The sequence below is a fragment of the Pan paniscus genome, chromosome 3 (genome assembly GCF_029289425.2).
Source record: "Pan paniscus chromosome 3, NHGRI_mPanPan1-v2.0_pri, whole genome shotgun sequence".
NCBI lineage: Eukaryota > Metazoa > Chordata > Mammalia > Primates > Hominidae > Pan > Pan paniscus.
The window spans coordinates 144,294,992-144,322,732 of NC_073252.2; the positions used below are offsets into that span (position 1 = coordinate 144,294,992).

The 27,741-nt window shown below is 35.1% G+C and overlaps 1 protein-coding gene across 7 annotated transcripts in view; it reads right to left on the reverse strand.

Moving 5' to 3' along the window:
* SLC10A7 (solute carrier family 10 member 7) overlaps nucleotides 1–27,741 on the reverse strand; it is a 264,913-nt gene that overhangs the window by 169,288 nt on the left and 67,884 nt on the right. For 6 of the 7 annotated variants that reach the window (XR_010112047.1, XR_010112046.1, XR_010112045.1 and 3 more), the window contains exon 5: nucleotides 12,429–12,467. The exons of the other annotated variant lie outside the window; for it this stretch is intronic. Coding sequence is in view for 2 of the 6 variants with exons in the window: in XM_003815847.5 (XP_003815895.1) it covers nucleotides 12,429–12,467 (39 nt within the window). In the remaining 4 variants the exon portion in view is untranslated. The remainder of the gene's footprint in view (nucleotides 1–12,428; nucleotides 12,468–27,741) is intronic. 7 annotated transcript variants of the gene reach the window in all.

A 27,741-nucleotide genomic window follows, 5' to 3' on the forward strand; every position in this document is an offset into this window, starting at 1 on the left:
GAAGATAGGATTCATTGCCCTGGCTCTTGGAAATTACCAAAAGCACAATAATGTTAATAAACATATCCCTCCAAAATCAATGGATAAAAATATTAACTTAAGCTTTCAAGTGAAAACCTAGGAACACTGCAGAAAATAACTGCTTACAAAAGAACTGGCTGAATAATAAAAAAACCAAACTACAAATCTTGAACTGTACACCAACTACTGTTATAAGGTAAAACTATAAACACGGTGAACATTTTAATTATTCCACTTATTAAAAATATCACCAAAAAAGCTACTCAGGAAAAGTAAACAAGTGTAGGGTTCTAGCAGAAAAGAAAGATATAAGCTCAGAGTATAACCATCCCCGGACACATAGAATATGAATCAATGTTACTCTAGATAACACTAGTTACTCTAGTTACTCATAGTCTAGAAGATTTGTGGTGCTTTGACTTTCTAATTTCCAAAATACCAAGTTTATATTAGTAGAATTTTTTTCCCCTGATCAGTGCAGCTCGTTCAATTACCAAAAGTTAAAATCAAGTTTATCAAGGCTCTTAAGATTATGAATTTTATTTTTATAAAGTCCTCCATTATCTTAAATTACTCTAAGAAAGTTATTCACCTTGGTTCATAATCCTCCAAATAAGAATATTTTACTATTAATTTGTGTGAACATTTGTAAATAAAATTGATATAAAAATGAAGTTTCTATAATTTTCCCTTATTCTTTTATGTCCATCCCCATTTCACATTTTGAATAAACAATTTTATCTTAAGTAATTGCGTTAATGTCATGTGTGATATCCTAAGATAGAAAAGCAATTTTTAACAGTCATGAATACTGATCCAATTATTTTCAGGGACAGGCATATATATCAATATGTAGATGTGAGAATAACACTATGAGGCTGGATTTACAGGGCAAAAAAACACAGTGGCGAAAGCAACAAACAGAAATTGACTTCTTTAACAAGTGATACGATAATCAGGTGAAGCATTTTCAATCTATTATTTCTTTTTATAAACCCCCATATGATGGGCTTTGCTTTTCAACATACACAGTATTAAATATTCATCTTGATTATAAAACTAAAAGAAAATACACATGAATTTTTACCTGACATTGTGATAGGAAAAAGCTTCATACGTATAAAGGCAACGAAAAAATCCATAAAGGAAAAAATGGACAAATGTGACAGACACATAAACCTTACAACTCTAGAACCACACGAAAAGTAATGAACACCAACCAATACACTAAACTATACACAAACATTAATTCAAAATGGGTCACAAGACTAAATGTAAAAACAAAAACTAAAACTTATAGAAGAAAACATAGGAGAAAAATATTTGTGACAAACAAGGATTTCTTATATAGGATATAAAAAGCCTGAGTCATAAAAGAAAAAAAAAGACAAACTAGATTTATCAAAAATTTTGAACTTCTGTTATTTGAAAATTACTGTTAAGAAAATGAAAAGATAAGCTACAGACTGGAAAAAAAATCACTTACAAAATATATGTCTGATAAATGACTGGTGTCCAAAACATACTTAAAAACTTGCACCTAATTATAAGAAAACAACTTAATAAATAAGATGGGCAAGAGGTTTGAACACACAGGCCACCAAAGATATACGGATGGCAAATAAGCACATAAAAAATGTCCAACATCATTAGACGCTAGAGAAATACAAATTAAAGCTTTGATGACATACCGCTACACACCTATTAGAATGGCTAAAATAAAAAATATTGCGAATGTCAAAGGATGGCAAGGTTGTGGAGTAACTGGACTACTTATACAATCCTGCTAGGAATGTAAAATGGTACAATCACTTTGGGAAAGAGTTTGGTGGTTTCTTATAATGTTAAAATATACTCACTATATGACTCAGCATAAATATTTTCCCAAGAGAAATAAAAACATATATCTATACAAGAACCTGTACACAAATATTTATAGCAACTTTATTTATAATTATCATCCAGGAAACAACCAGTTCATCAACTGGTAAATTTATTAAAAATTTATTACTACTTAGCAATAAAAAGAAATTAACTACTGATATATACAACATAGATGAATCACAAAAGTGTATTCTAAGTGATAGACACCGTACTCAAAAAGCATATATCATGTGATTCCATTTAGATGACTTTCTAGAAAAAGGCAAAAGTATAGAGAAAGGAAAAAAAATCAGTGGCTGCCAGAGACTGAGGATAAGGGAGGAAATTGACTCCAAAGGGCAAGAAGAAACTTTCCAGGTGATGGGAATATTATCTTGATTGAGATGGTTGCTATGTGACTGCATACATTTGTCAAAACTGACAGAACTATACCTCTGAAATGCATAGATTTTTCTGTATAGAAATTATACCTCAATAAGCCGGCCGCGGTGGCTCATGCCTGTAATCCCAGAACTTTGGGAGGCCAAGGTGGGCAGATCACGAGGTCAGGAGATCAAGACCATCCTGGCCAACATGGTGAAACCGCATTTCTAGTTAAATACAAAAAATTAGCCGGGCGTGGTGGTACGCGCCTGTAGTCCCAGCTACTCGAGAGGCTGAGGCAGGAGAATAGCGTGAACTCGGGAGGCGGAGCTTGCAGTGAGCCGAGATCACGCCACTGCACTCCAGCGTGGGTGACAGAGCGAGACTCTGTCTCAAAAAAAAATCTGAATTTGTCAATAAAAAATCACCCCCCCTCACCCATATACACACAAAACAAAAATTAGAAGGCTAAAGACAGAGAAAAATTTTTGCAAGATATATAATATTCATATTCTCTAGCTTTTTTTTTTTTTTTTTGAGACGGAGTCTCGCTCTGTCGCCCAGGCTGGAGTGCAGTGGCGTGATCTCAGCTCACTGCAACCTCTGCCTCCTGGGTTCAAGTGATTCTCCTGCCTCAGCCTCCCAAGTAGCTGGGATTACAGGCACATGCTACCATGCCCGGTACATATTCTCTGGCTCTTTGAAACCAAAGTAACCATCTCAATAAGAAACATAAGCAAAAGATATGAACAGATAATTTATAATAGAATAATTTCAAATGATCAATAAACAGATACCAGATCAACTTCTCAATCAAAAAATTATAATTAAGATAAAATATCAGTTTGCTAAAGCTTTTTTAGAAAAAAACAATACCCAGAATTGATGAGGACAGAGGGAAATAAATATTTCTGTATACTCTTGTAAGATGATAAATTGAGGGCTGGTTGTGGAGGTTCATGCCTACAATCCCAGCACTTTTCAAGGCTGAGGTGGGAGGATAGCTTGAGCTCAGGAGTTCAACACCAGCCTGGGCAACATAGCGAGATCCCATCTCTATAAAAATAAAAAAATTAGCCAGGCAAGGTGGTGCATGCCTCTAGTCCCAGTTGAGGTGGGAGGATCTCTTGTGCCCAGGAGTTCAGGCTGCAGTGAGCTATGATCATGCCACTGAACTTCATCCTGGGTGACAGAGCCAAACCCTGTCTCAAAAAAATAAAGATGATAAATTGGTTCAACATTTCCAGGGGATAGTTTAGCAATATCAAGAATATTTTAAAGTATGCAGCATTTTACCCATTTACATTATCCTTAAAAGATAATGAAAAGGGAGAACTGCAAATATTTATGTACAAAAATGTTGTGGCAGTTTTTTAAAAATAATAGCGAAAGAATAAATACTGTATCCAAAAAAAATTGTAGATTATATTATACATTATATAAAACAAAATCAAGTTATCAGAGTAGAAATAAGAATATGAGAAAATACTCACATACATAAAGGGAAAAAGCAGAAAATAAGATTGTCTATACAACGTAATATCAGTTTTTTAACTACATCTACGTAACACACAGGACATAGACCAAAATGCTGATTCGTTATAGCTAGGTGATTCTATCTGTATTTTTCATAAGTTCTATAATAAACATATTAAAATTACAGCAGCTTTTTGAAAGTTATTTTTTAACACATTGTCCCCACAAAGTAAATTATACATGGTAAAGTATCTTTCTAAGTCAGCTTTTGGTATATTTAAAAATTGAATCTGGTATCTGATAAATTGCACTTTCAAAACATCTAAATTGGTAGATACAAACCTTATGATAAAAATCCAGTTTTCTTTGGAGTTGTAACAAAAAGTAGCAGTTTTAAAAAGCAATAATTGAGATGATAACCTACTGCATTACGTGAAGTTGTTTTTATTTTTTGTTTTTGTTTTGAGATGGAGTCTCACTCTGTCACCCAGGCTGGAGTGCAGTGGCACGATCTCTGCTCACTGCAACCTCCACCTCCTGGGTCCAAGGGATTCTCCTGCCTCAGTCTCCTGAGTAGCTGGGATTACAGGCATGCACCACCATGCCTGGCTAATTTTTGTATTTTTAGTAGAGACAGGGTTTCACCATGTTGGTCAGGCTGGTCTCGAACTCCTGACCTCGTGATCCACTAGCCTCGGCCTCCCAAAGTCCTGAGATTATAGGCATGAGCCACCACGCCCACCTACTTGAAGTTTTAAAGTAAAATAAATGTTTCTCAAACTGTATGTTGCAGTTACCTGGAGGCAATTCAGAATTAGGATGTCTGTGGAATCACACTAGGAAAAACAGCATTTAAATCCAGGAATTTTAAGCAAATTGAGGGCAAGAATCATTTTTTTTTTAATTATTTTTTCAGTTCTAGAAGCTGGCCCAGAACTGAGCATACAGTAGGAAGTCCACAAATGTTTCATTTTAAAAGTTAAAATCAAACAGCAACATCCAGTAAATCTAGGCTTAAAAAATGATTTTTTTATTTCAAACTAAATCTGCCATTTCCAAAAATACAGACTATTGTTTTTTAGAAATGCTAAATTGTTTACTTGAAATCCTAAGTCCATGATGAAGTTTGGAGGTCTAATACTGCTTTCATCACAGGGACCAACAATTAAAGGGAAGATTCTCTTTGGCTGATAGAACCAAGTTTATACAGTTTATGCATCCTCTATTTTCCTCCTGCTTCTCTTCACATGGCCAGATTTATTTTGGAATGGTAGTGGGGTCTCAGTCAATGAGGTATATTAATAATGGAACAAAACTTTAAAAAAGTTCTAAGAAAATATTTAACATTATTTACTCCAACAGTCTCTCCCCACCACACACACACACAATTAGGACTTGATATTCTCACTTTAAGAATCTGTAATGTAGATGAAGGCAGGAATCTTAATCGTTTGGCTCACCACACTATTATGCCAGAACCCCAAAATATTAGCTCAACAAATAGATTAACCATACAAAATTTTTAGTTTGAAGGAAAAAGAAACAAAGAAATAAGAACTATTTGCCACATTATCATCAATTAGTAGTTAATAAGCATCTCCTACTAAAGACCATAAACTAAGCAGTTCTGTAGTAGGCTGGATTCAAATTAAGGAAATTTAATTTTTATTTTAAACAACTGCTAGGATCATCTTTCTTAGGAGGTCCTTTACAAACATCCTGAACCAGAATAATTTATATTTATTTATTTTTACTCAAATGAGTATAGAAGCAAATACTTTCCCAGTTTGGGACTGATGATGTTTCAAAAATTAATAAAAATTAAAATGAAAGTACATGGCATTTGTTAAAGGGTAATAAAATAACTCCAGTCAATTGGCTAGTTCTACACCAGTAGATTTCTTTAAATGGTAATGAAATCATTGCTTTAAAAAAAATCCATCATTATTAAAATTAAAAAAAAAAGTTGCTTCAGCCTCCACCAAAATTAGATTTGTAAGTTGCTGGTCATTCCTATAATTAAATCTGTGTCACAAATTTGCAAGAAAAATGATCACTGTGACTAATGCATTTACTTGCTACACAAGTCCTGCCAGACAGCATAGAACATTATGCTGCTAAAATGGAATAGGTACAGATCCTATACATTTTTATTAAGTAACAAAGACCATTTTTTATTTACAATGATTGTACTTCAGATAAGGGTTTGTTTTAAAAACAAACCCACATAGAGCTATCAGTGGGTCTTCTTGACTGGAGCATTATAGCATATTTTTAACTCTGCAAATATGTTTGTCACTTTGGCACACACATCACTGTTTTTCTAGAGAGGTGTCATGTAAAAAATGATCTAGTGAAAGGAACACAAACATGTTCAGGTTGCCAGAGTCCCTGATTCTAGGGGTTTCTTCATTTGACTTCTCCAAATAATTTTAATTCACTTCTTTGATGGCGTGATTGAGAAGCGACCTCAGAGAACAGTGTTTCCCAAAGTATAAATGAAAACAAGATGACTCAAAGGACATGTGCACAGAGAATTAGTAATGCAACTTACTGTCTTTTCAACTCTCTTTCAATCCTTTGGATTGCAGAAGGAGAAAGTGCTTTGTTTGGTGCTGGTGCTAATTTCACCTTTTATTAAAAGAAGGGCAGGCATCAGATTCAGAGCCTTGAATACGCAGCAGAGGTTAGCTACAAATTAATAGTAGCTTTTTTTTCCATTGACTTAATTTCAGTTACCTTCTATTCACGACAAGATAGTTCTTTATTTATAGTGTTGATGTAAAGTTTTGGCTTGAAATAAATTTAAATTGAAAATGTGAGTCTTATTTAACAAACAGTATGCTGACATGGCAAAAGCTATAATGATGTCTGAATGCTGGAAAGCACTGCATTGAAGACAGTCCTCCTTCCTGTCTTCTCTCTTTCTTAAATATTTTATTATTTCTTCCCCATATTTATGCTTTGTGTATTTGCTTCAGTATCTCAAAAAATGCCTTGAATCTAATGGACTCTGAGTATATGTGTGTTGATTTTCTATCCTATTTTCCTATGTTGTGCTACCTGCTAATTGAACCAATGGTATTTTTAAAACAGAAGTAGTCTGTTCTCAGCAATCCAGCTTTTATGATGTTCACTTGCTCAAACAGGTAATGATCAAATGAAATGCACAGCATGATGATGGGTTGCATTGTGCAAAGGTGGAAACCAACTTCCATTCATCTGAACACAGTTATTAATTTTAACACCCAGGATGGGCCATTTAAAATCTTGGTTTTATCCAGTTCTTCCCACTAAAAGATGAACTTGAAACAGCATCTATAAGATGGTACTGAAACTGCTTAAATATTAAGTCATTTGTTTGTTCTGGCATTTAAGTTTAATGAAAATAAAAACTTTTTTATAAACAAGCCATGAACTTTTGAGGTAAAACTAAGATCCCAAGTGAATAATTTCGGTTGATTAAGATTTTAAGAAAATTAAGCACATGCACACACACACAAATTCAGCATAGTCTTCAATACTGTACAAAATAAGAGACCCCATAAACCATAAGCTAAATACATCCTAGACTTGGGTGAAAGCAAACCAAATTAACAACTGAATCTTATCTAGTACCACCTTTAAGCCTCTTTGTTTAACATTTGAGATTCTTGATCTAGTTTTTAAAAAGCATTGTCCCACAGCAATCAATGAGTAACAAAGATAATGGTGTTTCCTCTTTAACCATTCTAAATATTTCAGAAATTCTTACATTTATGTTACCAGGAATTTCTCTAATGTTTTATAGCATAGTTGGAAACTCAATTTGGCATGATCATCTTTGTCATTCACTAGGGTTTCCTTTTAAGATCAGGAGTCACCAAAAACAATAAAACAGGCACGTATCATTGTACAGGAAAGGAAAAATTACAAGAAGGTGATAAACATGTCACAAGTTATTATTATTAAAACATGGCACTTGTGTTTGGGATTTCTTTTCTTTCAGCAGCTATAATAACAATCAGTTAACTATTCAAATTTTTCTACAAAGCAGGGTAGTAACCGAGAACCAGCCAAAGCAGAGAGAAGACAGAACAATTGGGTAAGGGAAGAAAAATATAAACTGGCTAGTTTTTCAGCCCAAGGCAAGGAGTTCCTTTTAATCTTTGATCTGGCATGAAAAGAAAATTGTTAATCTTAGAATAGCTTCTGCTAGTTCCAGCAATGAGTATTTTAAAAGAGAAAAATTATGTGAAAGAAACTCATTTCTTGACACTTTAAATGAAGAGATTTAGAAAGTAATCAGTGACTCGTACAGATCTTTTTTAGACTAGATGTTTTGAATTTACAAGGATGATTTAACTTTCTGACTCTTTGATGCTGTTTCTGAAATTCTTATTAGTACATCTATGTTGCCATGAAGTGTTCTAATGTTTATAACATCATTATTAAAAACCCAGTTTGGCATGATCAGCTTGTCACTCATTAGCATTTCCCTTTAAGATTAGGAGTTACCAAAAATAATAAAATAGGCTGAGGAGTCTAAAAATAGCAAAGTTCTAAATGTTCCTTTTAAACTTTAACCTATAATTCTTAGAGACATGGAAACACTGAATTCAGCCTCCAAATCAAAAATGCTAAGTTCTAACAAATCAAATGATCTAAATTTAGTTTGGCGAATTTGTTTTCAACACAATTGAATCTTTTGAAATTAAAGAAAAGAAATTTCAATTAGAATTTTCCCAAAAGATGTCAGTATCTATTTTTTAAAAACTAAAACCTTTTGATGAGGAGCAACATGTGAGTTGCCTGAATTTGAAGTCGAAATATATACACGTATATACATAAATTTTAATAGCATTTTAGTTATTCAGGGTGCTCGACTATCAAATTTTATTAAAATCTCATTAAGAGAGAAATCTCAAATCACTTACTATGCTCCACAATTATTATAAACTGAACAATTTAAATGAGAGGAGGAGATAATGACATTAACTGCTTAACTTAAAGCAATCCTCCATGGCATGATTTTAAAATATTTTCTTGGTCTCAAATTTATGTAAATTGAATTCACCTATCATTAGTTATTACCAGCCTAGATACATTAAAAACAATAACATCAACAACAACAAAAACAGCTTTCTATAATAATTAGTTCCTAAAAACACTGTTTAAATTAGACCTGGGACATTATTAAAGTAGCTATAAATATGTACAGTGTTTTATTTATACCCAGATGCCTGAAAATCAACAAAAATGCCCTCAGAGTTCTTTCTTCAAAAACTCTTTTAATAAAAGCCTTTCATTCAAAGTTTTAAGGTAATCTGAAATAAATACCCTTTTCAGATTGTATTATATTTATACCACAGGAATGGTCACTCATAATCAGAGAATAATCATTGGATCAGGGTATTTTAGATCTTGCCAAGCTTAGTCAGAGATAACCAATTTCCTTATTTCATGGATATCCATAGTCACACCCACAAACATTCATGACAGAGCTTCAATAAAAACCTAGATCTAAAGTTTAGCTCAAAGTTATTTCTTATCACATCATATACACATTTTATATAGATTATCCCACAAGTCTACAGTTTAGGCGCTATCATTACCTCATTTTATATACAGGGAAGCTTATATAATTAGGCTAGTAGTCAGTCAAGTAAGAATTCAAACCCAGTCTAGCTCCAGAAACCATACTACTACCCATAATCCTAAATTTTAAGAACAGGTGGATATTTTCCATTTATAGAGAAAATTCACAAATAGCTGTAACAAGTACCATCCTTTAAGAATAATAAAATAAAAATATAAAGTTTACAATTTGGAATTTCACTCCTCTAAAATAAATCTTCTTCCTAATCCCAACTCAAGCACCTATTTCTCCCTGAAGCCTTCTCATGTCATTTAACTGAGATGAATCTCTTTCTTCAAACCTTTAATAATTGTTGTATATTGCTCATATGTAGAATGTACTAGCTGTCTCGATATCTATTTTCCTCTTCTTTCTTAGTAACAGAAATCTAATTTTTAGCTCGCAGTAAATTGCCATATTTCCCAACTTCAGTGGCTAGGAGTGATCATGTGACTGAGTTCTGCAATAAGAAGTGCTGGTATTGTGTTAGAATTCCAGGAATGCTGTTCAAAGAAAGAAGACTCAGGTTTTAGGGAGGTCTTTTTTCTTTTCTTTTCTTTTCTTTTTTTTTTTTTTTTTTTTTTTTTTTGAGACAGAGTCTCGCTCTTTCACCCAGGCTGGAGTAGGGAGATCTTTTTTCTATTCCCACTACTTTACCTTGCTATCCAGACGTTCTGGCTGGGGCTCCAGCAACTATCTTGGACCATGAGGCAGCCTTGAGGAAGAAAACTGCATGCTGCAGATGGTGGAGGAGAGAGAAAGAGTCTTGGCCCATGATGAGACCATGAAGCCACTATACCATACTTGGACAGCTCCCTCCAAATGTTATACAATAGAGAAATAAATCTTAATCTTGTATAAATCACTATCAATTTTTTTTCTCTTAAGCCAAACCTAATTCTAACTGATACAGTTTACACATGTTTCATAATCCTAGGTTGTTGTAACTATGGTGAAGAGAGGAAAAAAAGATACAGAATTATTTCTCTTATAACACTGGAGCAAAACATACCTAATCATAATTTTCACTCTCAAACTCTCTCTGGTAATTTTCAACTTTATGAAAGAAAAAGCAGGGAAAGGAAGGGGAATAAAAAAAGTAAAACAACGCTTCTGCCTGTCTGCCATTGCTCATGCCATTTGCTCTCCTCTCTCCTTTACCAGTTAAGTCCTACCCATACCTCAAGGCCCAGCTCAGAGCAATCACTTCTGTCAGACCTTTGAATTTAGAGTGCATATTGTCTGTGCCATTTATTTGACAATCATATATCTCTAGCAACATCTTTCATACGGCTTGTTAACTTTTACATTGCATTTCTTTTTCTACATGTCATCTCCACAACCTAGTGGGACCCACCTTGTATTTCTCTGCATTCTTCACTGACACTAGAAAACTACCTCTGTGTAGCAGGAAATCAATAAATACTTTTGATCAATTAACTGAATTAGGGTAAGAAAAAAAAGTGAAGAAAAGAAAAAGAGGAAGGCTAAGAAGTGAGAATACACAGCTTCTTAGGAGTGAAAGAGCACAATACAAATCCCAAAGAACCACAAGAACAAGTTGTACTTCACTAGACCTTACCAAACAAGCGGGACTGGTAGAAAAAATATGATACGTTCATATAGTCAGTGCATGTCTCAAACTATATTTAGTAAGCTTGTTCTCTAACAAAGGGATCGTATATTTTGTTTTAGTCACTCAGACAATTGTGTCAATTTTATTTTCTCAAAGTCTAGACATCCGAAAGAATAAGAGACCCAACTTAAGAAGATGTTTTGATAGTGGATGTGTATGGTGCCAAATCATGTACAAAAATTGGCTTCCAGAAAGTTCATGTTTTACAGATATTATTCTATTAAACAATTGTGACAACATATAGAATAATACTTGGACTCATGAAATAATGACTTAAAATATTACTGAGTCTAAACTAAGCAATCCGAGAGATTATTTTTGTTAAACAGATTTTATTGTCTAAAACCCAGAAGTAATACAGCATCACAAAAACCATTACTGGCTCTATAAAAATAGGATATAAGCTATGCATATATTTTGCAGATGCTACATCATTATAAACTCTGTAAGGCTATGTGACACTAAAAGCTGTGTAGCACTATGTAGAATTAACACTATGTAACAACATGTTTAAAAGCTTTAACTACATTTAAATACATACAATAATAATTAACAGAGCATTTTAAACAGAGGTAATTGATATTTTACCTAGACTCATGAACTAGTTTATACATCACTGATTTTACTCTCAATTATTTGTAAATCACTGCACTACATATCTGCTAATGAGTTATGCCCCAAAAAATACAATATGATAATTAACTTCAGGAATTTAACAAAGTTTTAAGGCACAAAAAAATTAAATCAACAGAAAATTTAGTTTCTCAATCTTTCATAACACAAATCAAGCCTCTGTTACATCATTTATTTAAAAATAATGATTAAAAATGCTAAAACAACATCCTTATATTGGTTCTACTTATGAAAGCTGAACTACTTTTGAATCTTTATATATATATAGATAGATACAACATTTACTTGCAAATTACTCATTAGTCATATCTTCCTTTCAAATTTTTTTTCACATAGATTTCTCAGAAGCATCCAAGCCAGTAGCTTCTTTGACAGTGAAATGTACAAAATAAATGGCATGTCAACAAGTAAATTAGCATTCCCTTTCTGACCAGCTGGGTCATGTTTCCTTTTCAAAATCCTCAGTCCCATGATACAAAATAATAATAATCTAAAAGACCTCATTAAATGATCAATATATTGACATAACCTCTATAAGGAGACACATAGTGTTTTAATTGATTCCTTGAATTCATTAAATGGAATTTTAAAACCCAAACCTCCAAAATATATTGTAAGAGAACATTTGCTTTATTCATTAACTACTTTTCTTCAGGGTATGGATACTGGCACATGAAAAGATTCAACAACTTTTATATTTAACCAAAGAGTAAAACAAATCCAGCTTTCACTAAATCTTTCATATACACAATATCACAGCAAAAGTTGTAATAGACAAGTTAAACTATGTTTACTTACCAAAAAACTTCCAAAGGCTGAATTAAATATTGCAGCTGCCTATGAAGAAAATAAATAGGGGGAAAAAACTCATTGAAAGTAAATAAGAATAATAAAGGCAAAGATTATTGTTCTCCCCTCCCCCACTATTCAAAACCTTAAAACATTGACTCTATAAAGCAAAGTTAGTCACTGCTTAGAAAAATTGCCAGTGGCCTGTAGTTTACTAAGACAGATGAGCTACAGCTTAGGAATTCATAAATAATGGGTCTCAAAAGCAGGCAGAAAACACTTGTCATGCCTTGGACCTATATGACAGTACCAAAAGAATCATTGCCAATACTAAATTGAGACCATGTTGCTATTGATTTTCCTACTAAATTTAAAACAATCAGGGATTGATTTATTTGTTTAAAAATGTATATTATTGGAAGAAGGAAAAACAGAATTGTAAGACAAACATTAATTGCTCCCTGTCAGTGGCACAAGTCTTATGAGCTACAATCACAAGGTAAGATCTGTTTCTATACAACGCACATTAGAAATATGAACAATGCTGTTAAGACCAGGAAAGTTATTGCTGTACCATTAATTCTAAGGTAAAGAAAAGCAAGAAAAGCTCCAATTTGGTGTTCAAAATTCAAAGAAAAAATATTTGACTCTCTGCTTACCTAAATATCCATGGAATACATAGCAGACGTAATATAGCTCTTAATTTTAATTTAATCACTATATTCAATGAAGCTATACCAGAGTCCTGCAAGCTTCTCACATTACCCAAAAAGGAAAAAACTTGTATAACATCCAATATGATAAAAAGAAAATAAGAAAGAAAAAATAATAAAAGGGGTAGAGAGAACCTATTTACATCTCCTGCATACCCAGAGCAGAATTAAATTAATCATTGTGGACATTAGCAGCCACACTGTAGTAAAAAGAGGATGTCAGTTTAGTAAGTTTGAATAAAGTCCAAAGCCAGGCTAAGAGCTGTAGCTGAAAATGCCTTCTGCTCCAGAAGAGGATGCAATGAGAGTGAATGGGTAATGAGATCCTCGGCTCCAGAGAGCTTAGCTCTCCTATTCCAGTTCATAATTAATTCAAAGCTTTGATAATTTCATTAGATTTCTCCTTTGCTGGCCCTATCAATAAAAGATGGCACTGGACCACAGTTCCTCTGTGGCATAAACATAGGCACAGGCACAGACCAGGGAAACCTTTGCTTCCTGACAGGGACAATGGCATATGCTGTTCTGGGTTGTACGGGGAGCAGTGAAAAAAAGAAAATCAGCTAAATAAAACATTACAGATGACAATTGTAAACTATAGCAATATATTTAACACATCTTCCTGGAATTCCATTATGGATGATTCCAGGAAAAAGTTTTATGTATGGGGAAAAATAAGTAAAAGGGTATAAATAAATTAGTTGTGGTGACACCAACAGGGAACACTGGTCCTCCTTCCTACAAAAAATGTACCTTTCCCACAAGCAATTTTTATATTTAGATCCTATTTTGTGCTTAAAACAGAATTACTTCCTTTTAGTAAAGGAAGGAGGTCTTCCCCTTTGAGCCTGTCTCTTCTGAATTCATTTCTTTCAAGTCCCTTTCACTAACATTTAACTCAATAACTAGCGGTCTTGTCTAGCATTTGAGGAAACAGAATCATTCGAGGAAAAGAGACTCAGAAGTCAAAGTAAAATAACTCTATATGACAAATAATATCATACTCATAAACAACTCATAAATACTCATAAATAACTATATGAGTATACAACTACTACTCATAAGATCAAATCACCATATTCCTACTCCCTTTTGTTCTCTTCTTTAACCCAAACGCAAGAAATACATTTTATATGAATTGGCCTATATTCCTGCCTCTTATAAAATGACAGTGACGGGGTATATTAGGTACCCAAAGACGATGCTGCAGGCCAATTCATTCTTAGTTGTTTGCCAACAGTGGTGATGGATTTGAACTCACTCAGTCAGCTATACTGTCCTCCTGTGCAGTGAGCTCCGTCAATCTTTTGTGAAATGATTGATTAAAGGTTCTGGGTACTCTGAAGACCACGTGAAATCAGACACTGAAACCAAGGATCTTGGGCTCAACAGCAACCGATAATTAAGGTAATAGTTGGCTCAATTCTGTGGTTGCAGTCTATGAAAGAACCATGATTTCCAGAGTTTCAACAAGTAATAATAAATATTTAGAGTATTTTATTGATATATAAAAGACATGCATGTATCTTGACTTAGGGAGGAATTCCCAGCTCCTTGGCATGACGTCCAGGGCCTTCCATGAACATGTTTCTATCCATCTCATTCCCTGCCTCGAATTTTACATTCTGACAACAATGAACTACTTGCAGTTCCCCAAACTCATCATGCCATTTCTTATCTCCTTGCTCCCTGGCCTGAAATACCCTTCCCCCTCTTCTACCTTGGTAATTCTATTTAATTTTAATAACACAGCTTGGTCATCATCCTTCTGAGATGGGAGAGTTCCCTTGATCCCTTATGGGACTTGCGAAGGGGTTGGCTCATTTACTTGGCCGCCGTGCTCCATGCCTTACAGGAGTGAGCACACAAGCAAACGGGTGTGGGAACGCGCACAAAGGAACACTGGAACTGGCCGGTCGCACCTCTCTGGCGGGAGCAGGGTTTGTGCAGCCCCGCGGCAGTGTCCAAGTGTGTTACAATGCTCCTTTAGCTCTGCCATCCAGGAGGGGGTGTCTGTGACCCTCGAAGCCCAAGAAGACGTGTGTTACAATCACTGCTCTTTTAGCATTTGCCGTCCGTGGATGGCTAGGTGTTAACTAGCTCAGCGGAGGGTCAGGGTGACAGCATTTTACACTCTGCCCTCTTGGTACCCGAGTTCTTGTCAGGCGTCCAGGAAAAATCAGGTCACACAAACAAATCAAAGGGTAGTTAATGTGGAGGACTTTGTTGAGCGGTGGAAGTGGCTTTCAGAGGGAAAGGGAGCTGGAAACGGGGTGGAATGGGACGAAAATCTTCTGCGGGAGTCTGGCCATCCCTAATCGAACTCCTCTCTGACCACAGTCTCTGACGTCCAGCCTCTTCTCCTCTGGTTGTTCAAACGCTTCTCTCTTTTCTCTTCTCTCTTCTCTCTTCCGTGTGTGTGTGTGTGTGTGTGTGTGTGTGTGTGTGCGCGCGCGCGCGCGTGCACGGGAGTCCCCTGAGTCTGGGGTTTGCAGTTCTCATGGGCACAGGATAGGGGGTGGGGCAGTCCAAAAGGCAAAGTTTCAGGTGGGAAAACAAGAATAGTTCTCACTTTGGGCCGTGGGTCCAGGCTTGAGGGTGGAGCTCTCGCCAGGAACCCCACCCTCTTCTACCCAGTATTTCTCTGCCTCCTGGCCCTATCACTTCCAAGAAGTTTTCAATGACCTTCCCCCAACACACGCACACACACCTTAGCATACACACATATCTACACTTACAGATGGACTATCTCCACACCTGCTGGCAGAACATCCTGAGCCTATCTCTGCCATGGGACTTGTCCCACTGTATTGAAATGACTGGCTGGGCATGGTGACTCACACCTGTAATCCCAGCACTTTGGGAGGCCGAGGTGGGCAGATCACTTGAGGTCAGGAGTTTGAAACCAGCCTGGCCAACATGGTGAAACCCTGTCTCTCCTAAAAATACAAAAATTAGCCAGGCATGGTGGCAGATGCCTGTAATCCCAGTGACTTGGGAGGCTGAGGCAGGCGAATTGCTTGAACCCAGGAGGTGGAGGTTGCAGTGAGTCGAGATTGTACCACTGCATTCCAGCCCGGGTGATGGAGCAAGACCCTGTCTCAAAAAAAAAAAAAAAAATGAAAATAAATGACCTACTTACATGCCTCTCTCCGCTGGTCATCTAAGATAGGAATCTAATGAAACTCATCCTAAGCACCCACTTGTTTGTTACTCCTACTCACACCCTGACTCTGAAGTGGCCAGAAGTAGAAAGGGTGAGAAGGTTTATCTATCTATCTATCTATCTATCTATCTATCTATCTATCTATCTATCTATCTATGTATCTATAGTGAAACAGATCAGGCCCTTGAATCCACTGGTACTCTTTTAAAATTTTTATCAAGTGTATATATTCATTAATTAAAAAGTATGAATTGCTGACACAAGTACGATTCCCTGAAATGTCCAAAGTCTTCATCTCCTACTGAGTTATTTTATGTGTTTGGCAGAATCCAAGGCACAGAAGACTGGATCTGACATCTGGTACCATAACCAACCTATGACAGTAACAGGAGATCTAGACTTCAGACTCCCATCCATCCCATTCAATACAAGAATTTCCTTCACATCGTTTTCAAAACAGTATCTTGCTTTACTTCTCTTAAAATGCCTGAACCTTCCTATTATAATATAGTTATATAAAATATGTTTAATATAAATAATGTTTTCCGAGATCAGATGAGATTGGGCAAGTTCAGAGCAGTATGACTGTAAACCATAAATGACCAAAAATTAGCCACCATGCCTAGCTAGAATTTTTTAATTTTTTTGTAGACACAGGGTTTCCCTATGTTGCCCAGGCTGGTCTTGAACTCCTGGACTCAAGCGATCCTCCCATCTCAGCCTCCTAAATTGCTGAGATTACAGGTGTGAGTCACCATACCCAGCTTGATTTTAAAATATAGCAGTTCTTTTGTTATTATCTCCTTTGTTAGAAAATATTTCAAAACCCATTCCTCCTCTAGAATGCTCCATTACAACAAAAATTTGTCTAATTCATTGAAAGAAATGAGTGAATGAACAAATACCTCTTGTGCTAACTGAATGTCCTACACAGTAATGTTTTTATTATTAACTCATAAAATCCCATTAGCAAAATGTATACCTTGGAGTAATCACATTTGGTGAATAATTAGATCAACCCTAGCTAAAAAAAAAAAAGTTCATATTGAGATTTTTTTTTTAATATTGACTAGACTGACTTCCTTTATATCACACATTTGTAGATAATATATTGCTTTTGGTATCAACCCAATTTTACCCAATATAAGATATTTTACTAATGTTCCATTATATATTATACAGCATGTCTTTATTAAATTATTTTGGAAAACTGAGCAAGTTCAATAATGAATTAATTTCATCATAAACTACTTGGAATTATTTAAAACAAAGGTAAATTTCTTAAAAAAAAAAAAACCTAATCATTCTCAGCAAACTATCGCAAGGACAAAAAAACCAAACACCGCATGTTCTCACTCATAGGTGGGAATTGAACAATGAGAACACATGGACACAGGAAGGGGAACATCACACATCGGGGACTGTTGTGGGGTGGGGGGAGTGGTGAGGGATAGCATTATGAGATATACCTAATGCTAAATGACGAGTTAATGGGTGCAGCACACTAACATGGCACATGTATACATCTGTAACAAACCTGCACATTGTGCACATGTACCCTAAAACTTAAAGTATAATAATAATAAAATTAAAAAATAAAAAAATTTTTTTAAAAAACTTTAAAAAATGGGGAAAAACAATTCTCTGATAAAAGCAAGCTCTTTCATTGCTGAAAGGCTCTAAACATTATGTTCTACCTTGAGCCTACCGTAAGCCTGAAACCTATAACTTCTCATAACTGCCATGCACTGGACCATGTTCTGTGCTCTGGAGTTACATAAATATGTCTCATCCCTTTTATAAATGCATTTCAAATATATGTACACTGCTGACTCCTACCCAAGTCTTCTCTTATGACATTATATCAAAAATTTTCATAATGCTGGTCCAACACCCCTCTTTTTCCTTCCCTTATGAGGTTACTAAATAAAAAAAAGGTAAAATCCATTATTTACATTGAGTATGAATAATTTATGGCAAGTTAATGTATTAAACTTCTAGCTTGTGCTTTTGAGTACCTGATTCTTAGTCAAAATACATAGAAATGTTTACCAAAATGTAAAAACGGGATATTTATGGTTATCTCAGAATTTCTAATGATGTTTCAAGCCTAGGAGAATACCCTTAGGAGAATACCAAACTTGGGAGAAGAATCCTGCATTCAAAAGTAAGATGCCAGACACATACCTTGGTACTTATAAAAAAGACACCAAAAGTGGGTCAGGGACCACTTCACATGCAGGCTGTATAGGTGAAGACCAGAAATTCCAGAGGAGATTGATAAAATGAAATTGTTTTCCTCCTTCTCTACAGAAGAAAGCTGCTCTGTTCACCACACCTCTCAAGTTGGGGTAGAGGGTGATATCTACAAATGAAGAAACTGTGCTAGAACAAACAGCAAAGAAATTAGAATAGCATCTCTGTTCCATGCTGGATGTTTAGTGAGAGGACAAATTCCACACTGGGCCACCACAGGAGCATCGGATACACCCTGTAAGAGTTCTTAGGAACATTCTCACCCAGTGCATTTCCCACTGGGTGGCAGGGATAGGGAGGGTATATAAGTGAACCAGAAATAAATACTTGCTTCCTGACTAGAAACAGCAAAGGTGAGGGGCTGCCTAGAACAGACCACAATGGTAGGGCAAGGAGAGACAGTAAGCAGTTGGACAAAGTATATCTCAATTCTGTGATGAGGCATGGGTCTGCCAATTCCAAATAAGCCAAGAAGATGCCACTGAACTTAATTCAGTTTGAGAGACCACACCCAAGAAGAGACTCCACCAATAAGAGGCTGAAGGAACAAGAGGAGCAGGGGTTGGAAGTGTATTCTGAACAACCCCCTCCCCTAACCTGTCCAGCAAAAAGAGATAGCGTGTAGACCCCTGCTATGACAGAGGGCATTGAGGGCCACAGTGTGACAGTATCGATAAGCTAAGACCCCATCCTGTTCTCTCTCATTCATTTCTCCTCTGAAGTGGTCGGAAGTAGAAAAGGTGAGAAGCTTTAAAAAAATAAAAACACAAACCACCACCACCACAACAACAACAAAAAAACAGTGAAACAGACCATGCCCTCTTCTCCATGGGCCCTATTTTTAAATTCTTATCATGTTTATATATTCATTAATTAAAAGTACAACTTCCTATGTTTTAAAAACGTAGGTTTGGCCTCACTTGGGAAAGAAGGGAATTTAAAGTTTCAAACTAGAATGCCCTGGGTTATTTAATAGCTAGAAATTAATCCTAATTACCAAAGATATGACTATTTTTGTAATCAAAAGTGACCAGAAAACCATGAGATTGACAGAGATGTCATCAAAGGAGGGGTGGGAATGGGGAACAGAAATATGGGAGAAGGCATTTCAGGTATATAATCCTTACATTCACACCATTCAATAAAAATATTATAATAACAACACTACCTTTTAAATATATAGCTGAGCTAAAACAAACAAACAAACAAACAGAAAACAGGTAGTTAGCCCTCTGTATCTGTGGGTTCTGCATCTGTGGATTCAACCAACCGCAGATCAAAAATACTATATTCAAAAAAGAAGAAAAAAGATGGTTGCATCTGTACTGAATGTGTACATACTTTTTTTCTTGTTATTCCCTAAGCAATCCAGTGTACAACTTCTTACACAGCATTTACATCATATATTAGGTATTTTATGTAATCTAGAGAAGACAAAGTATACAGGAAGATGTGCATTTATATATATAAATGTCATTGTATATCAGGGACTTGAACATCTGTAGATTTTGGTGTTCCTGGAGAGTCCTAGAACCAATACCCCACAGATACCATGGGACAATTGCACTAAACATATAGAAATTAGTCAAAGCCAGAGTAGTAAAGCATATGAGTTGATGCTGCACTCATGCCCATGAAGAAATGAGAAGCACAGGCTTTGGCCTGCAAAGGGTGGAGAACTGGAAATGAGACTCTGCAGAAAGCAGAGTGGAAGGCTAGAAGGACTGCCAGCACTGTGTAAAAGCAACTAGAAAACTCTACTTACAAATTTAAGAAAGTAGTATAAGGTCTGTATCAAAGGTGGGTGTAAGGACTGAATTTACACTACCTACATGACTCATGAATTTCAAACTAACAATTTATTTAAAGAAAGAAAAGACAAAACAGATGAAGGGGCAGTGGAACTTCTAAGTCCTTGAAAGAAGCAAAAGTGAAACTTCTCTTTGGGGTCACTTCAATAACCCAGAACAGAGTGGATTACCAGATAACACAACCTCCACTGAAGAAATGTTAACAATAAAAAATTTTAAACAATGTGAGAAAGCTGTATGACAAGAGTATCATAAAAGCAGTGAGGAAAAGGGAAGCAACTGGATTTTTTACAATATACTAAAGAAAAAAAAATACCAGACAGATTAAAGATCTAGATGTGGAAGGCAAAACTTTAACACTTTTGGAAGAAAATATGAAACTATCTTTATGCCCTCAGAAAGAAAAGCAGTTTTTTTAAGCAAGACAGAAAAAGTACATATAAAAAAGGAGAAGCTAAAATAGAAAACCCGAACAGACCAACAGTGAGTAACAAGGCTGAATCAGTAGAAGTCTCCCACCAAAAAAAAACAAAAAAAAAACAAAAAAAAACAAAAACCAGGACCAGCTGGCTTCACTGCTGAATTCTACCACACTTTTAAAGAACTATTACCAATTCTTCTCAAATTACCCAAAAAAAACTGAAGAGGAAGGAATCCTTCCTAATTCATTCTATGAGGTCAGCATTACCCTGATACCAAACCAGACAAGGACACAACACAAAAAGAAAACTACAGGCTAATATCCCTGATGAACACAGATGCAAAAATTCTCAACAACATCCTAGCAAATGGAATCCAACAGCACATCAAAACAATAGTACACCAGGATCAAGTGGGATTTATCCTAGGGAGGCAAGGATGGTTCAACACATGAAAATCAATACATGTGGCACACCACATCAATAGAATGAGGGACAAAAACCACATGATTACCTCAATAGATGCAGACAATGCATTTGATAAAATTCGACATCTCTTCATGATAAAAATTCTCAACAAATTAGGTATAGAAGTTACACACCTTAGACAGCAGTTACACACCTTAAGATAAGACAAAAGAAAAGCTAGGGCTTTCCATGCAACAAAGTTCTGGCCAATGAGATAAAAAGTGATATATGCTTGATGGTGGGGGCTTAGGGAGGGAGGTTAGTTTCTGGTACTGACACTTCTTCCTGCCGAGAGCAGCAAAAGCTATCTTGCATCCATAAGAGCACTGGAGAGATAGCCACTCTAATGTCACTGAGCCGGAGAATAAACGCCAGCAGCCTCTACCTCCAGGCATCTTGGTATATGAGAAAAATAAGTCCCTCCTTGCTAAAGCCACTTTTAGTCTAATTTTCTGGTACTTGAAGGCTGACACCACCATGTTCCTAAACAAGGAAAAAATAATAAAGGACTACTCCGGCAGGTCAGATAAATAAAAAACTATTTCCTCTAAAATATGAGCTTGAGTAGGCACATTAAATCTTATTTAGTATAATCTCTTGTTCCTATTGCATATGACATCATTGAAAATAAGGAAGAGAAAACTGACTATTGGCCACAATTGTTGGAGGTCAAAGCTAAATTGCCTTACCCTAGAAAAGTTCTTCAACTATGTGAATTTATATCCCATCAGGCTTTGATTCGCAGGAAGGAGAAACAGCCTTAATATTTATTTTCTCCCTAAGCATAGATTCAGTTTTAAAAACACATGAAGACTAAAACATCAAAGACTGAATTCCAATACTTGATCTTCAATTAAATATGAAAACACAAAACATTTTCATTCTATCTGTAAGGCACTTTCTAAAGTGCTATAAAAAGTCAAAACAAAAAGAAATATTTATTGCTTCTTTCAAAGCCAATTATGATTGACTTTCTCTTATGCAACTTAGTTGCTAGTTTTACTATTGACTACTTAATTACCACTATTTTCACTGAAGAGCCCTCATTACAAGAAAAATTTGAATTCTACATTTCTATGTCATATTTAAGTATTACTACAACATACCACAGAAAAGTAAACATATTCAGGATATCAATCAAAATGCGGGTTTATACACTACGCTTAATATTAAGAGGGCACTTTTAATCTGATACCATTTTTATATATATCATTATATTTTTTAAGTACCATTACTTAAATTACTGAATATTACTTAAACCATTACTGAATATTTTCTCTCAACAAAGAAAGCTAAATGAAGACTTAATACTGCTACAAAGCATTCACCAATTTAAAGAAAGATTAATTTTAATTCTTTGTTTTAAAATATTACAGGAATTAACAGAAGTATGTATACTATATACAGATATAGATTTATAGATATATATAATGTGTGTGTGTATATATATATAAATATACAATCTTCAAGTTAAGAGTGAATGTTTGACATGAGGAGCAAGCTACATTTCTTGCCTATTTCTACAGGTCCATTTCTTGACACCAGTGGAAAAAATTATTTAATATTCTAAATCTTGAGGTGAATAGGGGGTTGCTATCCTTGTTTGTAACTATTCATCTCAATTCAGGTAAGGAAAAAAATATATTCAAGTTACTGTTTTCTCGGTGCTAAATTGAATCAGGTGTCCTCTCCTCTTAAGAAAATTAAGTTGCTTTTGTGCAAGAGTGTTTTAATGAGAACAGAGCCGGCCGACAGTGATAAATGGGAATGACACCAGAGAGAGCACATAAGCAGGACAATATGTGCATGTTACAGTCTTACAGCCTATTTTTCACTGACTATTCTGAATGACTTCGCTGTTTCTTAAGGGGCCTATTAATCTCAAATTTAGTTATTGCACAACATTTATTTGAACATATATTCTGTGGATGATGACAGTTAATAAAGGAAATCTTTCACAAGCTGTATTTTTACATATTGTTCCAACTACACCTCTCAGTCATTTGATGGTATTGATGGAATAACCTACATTGTGCTGAGGCTTTTTTTAAAAAGGCACATATATTCAGATTCCTTTCTAAGCACATGGGGACTCTTAAATAACCATTAAAACGCATACAAAAAATTCTAGTACAAAACAGTAAAAGTAAAAGGACATCTTAACTGTTCAACAAAAATCATTTAATATGCAAACTGACCCTTCTAAGACAAAACAGACACCTTTTAACACGTTTAAAGCCCTGGTACACAATATGCAATAGTTCGTGCATACCAATCTACATTTTCACAATATGCATGGGGCAAGAGAGGAAGGGCAAAATCGATTTTCTTGAGGTGCAAAAACAATGAAGTAACATAGCTGCTTTGATTTCTCTTTGGTATGCTTTTTTGATGAAATGTCATGTACTTAAAATAGTGATGATTCTGTATTTCTTATTTCTAGTAGAATACTTTTTAAGAGCTTAAAAGAATTGTTTCAGCATTTTCCTAAAAACATAATTATCAGTTCAAATAAGCTCATCAATTCAGATTGTTGTTCTAGTTCTGGGAAGAAATTTGTTACTTTAAGGGTTACAGGTTCACAATAACAATACCTAATATTAGCAAGAAATATTTAATTCAAGATTTTAAAATCTGCCTTATAATTGAGGTGAAATTAAACTTAATCAAACATTTTGATTGCATCCTCCTGAAATCTCAGTCTTCAAAGGTGTTCAATTTCTATAAAATCAGAATTTTTAAGTGGGAGAGGCCATTAAATACTATGACAATCCCTTTGTTAATCAAGAAACAGAACTCCAGACAGGCAAAGGATCTTTTCCAAGGTCATACTGGACAGCAGTAAAGCCAGAATAGAATTTATCTCCAGACATCTCTTGCACCCTCTCTATTACATCCACACTGTCTGTTTTATATATTATTTTTAACAGACATTTGCAGATATATCATGGAAAAAGGGCACATACTGAAACACTAATGGTTATGTTGGGGTAAATGGAATTATGAATATTTTTTCCTTTGTGCTTCTCCTAGAATTATGTTAAGAATTTTAGAGGCTCTCTCTTTCATCTTTAGGCAAACTTTGAACAATGCTGTGCACATATTAGATGCTCGATGTCTGACTAAAAATTGAATGAATTGAAGATAATACCACAAGGAAACTACTTAAAAGTAGTTAAAAGACTAAACTACTTAGTCTTCTTTGCTATGCTAACACTGAATATTCACAGGAACAAACCATGGGTATAACCCAGAATACCAACACTTAAATTGAAAATACTATTTATTTATACTATTTATCCATTAATAGCTTATTGATAAATATCTAAGATTTTTATTGTAAATCTCTAAGATTAAGCTGAATGAAACTTACTTAAAATGTTATATACTATTTGATATTATATCTTTTAAAAAATCAATTTCTCAATATTCCTCAAGTTTAATTCTTCTTAATCCTTTGGGTTTCCTATCTCTTCCAGAAAAGAATAAAACAAATGCTTCTCTAATTATTCATTCCTTCAACCTAAATTTATTAAGCAAACACAAAAATAAATACCATAGAGTGCCAACTCACAGTCTAGGGCTAGAAGACAGACATCATAATAACTACAATACAAGAAGATCAATGGTATCAAAGAGTTATGGCAGCACAGAAATTAACTTTAAAATGGGCTTTTCCAATATCTCCTAGTGAAATACAACAAGCACTTTTCTGATCAATTAATGGAAGCTCTATTTAATACCAACACATTGAACTAAGCTCTCAGCACACCGAGAGAGGAATTGGCCAAGAATTCCCCTAACACTTTGTTTAGAAGTGCATCCACAAAACCTAAGTGACAGCCTATGTCAAAGCATCTAATGTTTCTTACGAATTTTAGACTCTAGCTTTCTTAACTCTGTTATTTCTGCTCTTTTCCATCCATTAGGTCTGGGAATCTCAAAGCTTCTTAAGAAGGCAATGGACCAATCCCTTAGCAATAACTCTCTCATCAGCTTTTCATTAGCAATAAAATAGCTTTCCTACCATCTTCTGGGAAATAACTTACCATAGATTCACAGAACTGCAATGGACTTCGCAGATCCTCTCATCAAGGCACTTTTCCTCAAAAAGGACTATACTGAAATCACAGATGGTGTCTACCTATCCTGTTCTTTATGTCTTCAGGATCAAACAGTGCACAATCTCCTTTACAGTTTTAGATTTTAAAATCTATACTGTAAATCATATTTTAAACTAATAAGTTCTTTCCTTTTCTGACTTAACTTTTTATTGGAGTTTTTTCTAATGTTAGGTCCCCTAAGAAAATTTTTAAAAGCTGTGTTTTTGCCATTACAAGTAGTGTGCTAGTAGCCGTTTAACGACTGGCTCTTAGGATAAAGAGAGAACACCAATTTGTAATATGTGCTGATTTTCATGGTGTAAATACTCCCACCACGGCCAATTTCAAAGTGCAAATATAATGTCACTCAACACCAAGAAGAGAAAGATGGCATAATTCCAAAGGCACAAGAAATTAGAAAAAGAAGGGCAAATTAAATACAGAACAAGCACAGGAAAGAAATAATAAAGATATGAGCAGAAACTAATGAAATAAAAAACAGAAAAACAGTAAAGAAAAATCACTGAAATCAAAAGCTGGGCCTTTGAAAAAGACAAATAAAATTGATATACCTCTAAAACAGGGATTGGTGAACTTTTAAAGAGTCACAGCTTTGTTTTAACCCAACTGGTCTAACACCAACTGGGTGTACTGGAATACAATTCTGGTGTTAACCACCTAGAATTAGTGTCAAACTCCACAAGTTAAAAACTCAGTCCCCCACAGAATTGCCCTTGCTTTAGACAGCAGTTGCACTTCAAGGGTCCACAGGCTACCCACACTTTTGACCAACTGGCTATAAATTCAGGGGTTCCAATGTCCCCCTTAGGTTCACTAATTCACTAGAATAACTCACAGAACTTACTCAAAGTGCCATACTTAACAATTACAGTTTAATTATAAGGGATACACATTAGGCAAGGTCTGGGAAGGAGTGCAGAGCTTCCATGCCCTCTCAGAGAACATCAAGATGCTTACAAACCAAGAGGCAACACCGAGTTTTAATTGGTGTTTCATTATGTAGGCATAATTGATTAAATCACGGATCACATGATTGAATTCAATCTCCAGCCCCCTCCTCTTCCTAGAGGTCAGGCAGCTGAAAGTTCCAACCTTCTAATCACATGCTTGGTCTTTCTGGTGGCCAGTTCCCATCCCAAAGCTATCCAGGAGTCACCAAGAGTAACCTCATTAGCCTAACAAAGATACTCCCATCACTCAGAAAATTCCAAAGGTTATTGAAGCTCTGTGCCAAGAACTTGGGTCAAAGACTAGATATATTTTTAAATTATACAACAGGCACATTATTTAAGTATTTTAGGCTCTGTGGACCATATGGTCATAAATTCTCAACTCTGCTATTGTGGTGCAAAAGCAGCCATAGGCAATATATAAACTAATGAGTGTGGCTGTGTTCCAATAAAACTTTATCTATGGATACTAAAATTTGATTTTTGTTTAATTTTCACATCTTGAAATTTTATTCTTCTTTTGATTTTTATCCAAACATTAAAAAAATGTAAAAACTATTCTTTCCTTTTATTTTAATTTTTGTGGGTACATAATAGGTGTATATATTTATGGAGTATATGAGATGTTTTGATACAAGCATACAATGTGTAATAATCACATCATATAAAATGGGTATCCATCTCCTCAAGCATCCATCCCTTGTGTTACAAACAACCCAATTATACTCCTTAGTTATTTTTAAATGTACAATTAAATTATTATTGACTATAGTCACCCTGTTGTGCTACCAAATACTAGGTCTTATTCATTCTTTGTTTCTGGACCCATTAACCATCCCCTCATCGCCCCAAAAAACATTCTTAACTCATATACCACACAAAAAACTGTCAGCAAGCCTGATTTGCCCGGCAAACCACAGTTTGTTCATCCCTGCTCTTGGGTAAAAAAAGAAAATACAGACATTTCTAATATCGGGAATGAAAGCAGGGACATCCTAAACTCCTTCAGATATTTAAAAGATGAGAATATTGTAGACAGCATTATGTCCCCAAATATGAAAACTTAGATGAAATGAACAAATTCCTTGAAAGACACAAACTACAAAAACTCTCTTAAGAACAGATGACCTAAATTTTCTATTACATATCAAAGACATTAAATGTGTAGTTAAAAACTTTCCCAAAATGCAATCTCTAGGACCAAATGGCTGCACTGGTGAATTCTACCAAATATTTAAAGAAGAAATATTAATTCTATAAAAACTCACCAAGAGAAATACAACAGGAAAGAAATTTTGCCAAATCATTTTACGAGACCAGCACTAACCTGATACCAAAATCAGATTAAAACATCATAAGGAAACCACAGAAGAATAATCTTCATGCACATAGACATAAAACTCCTTATAAAATTT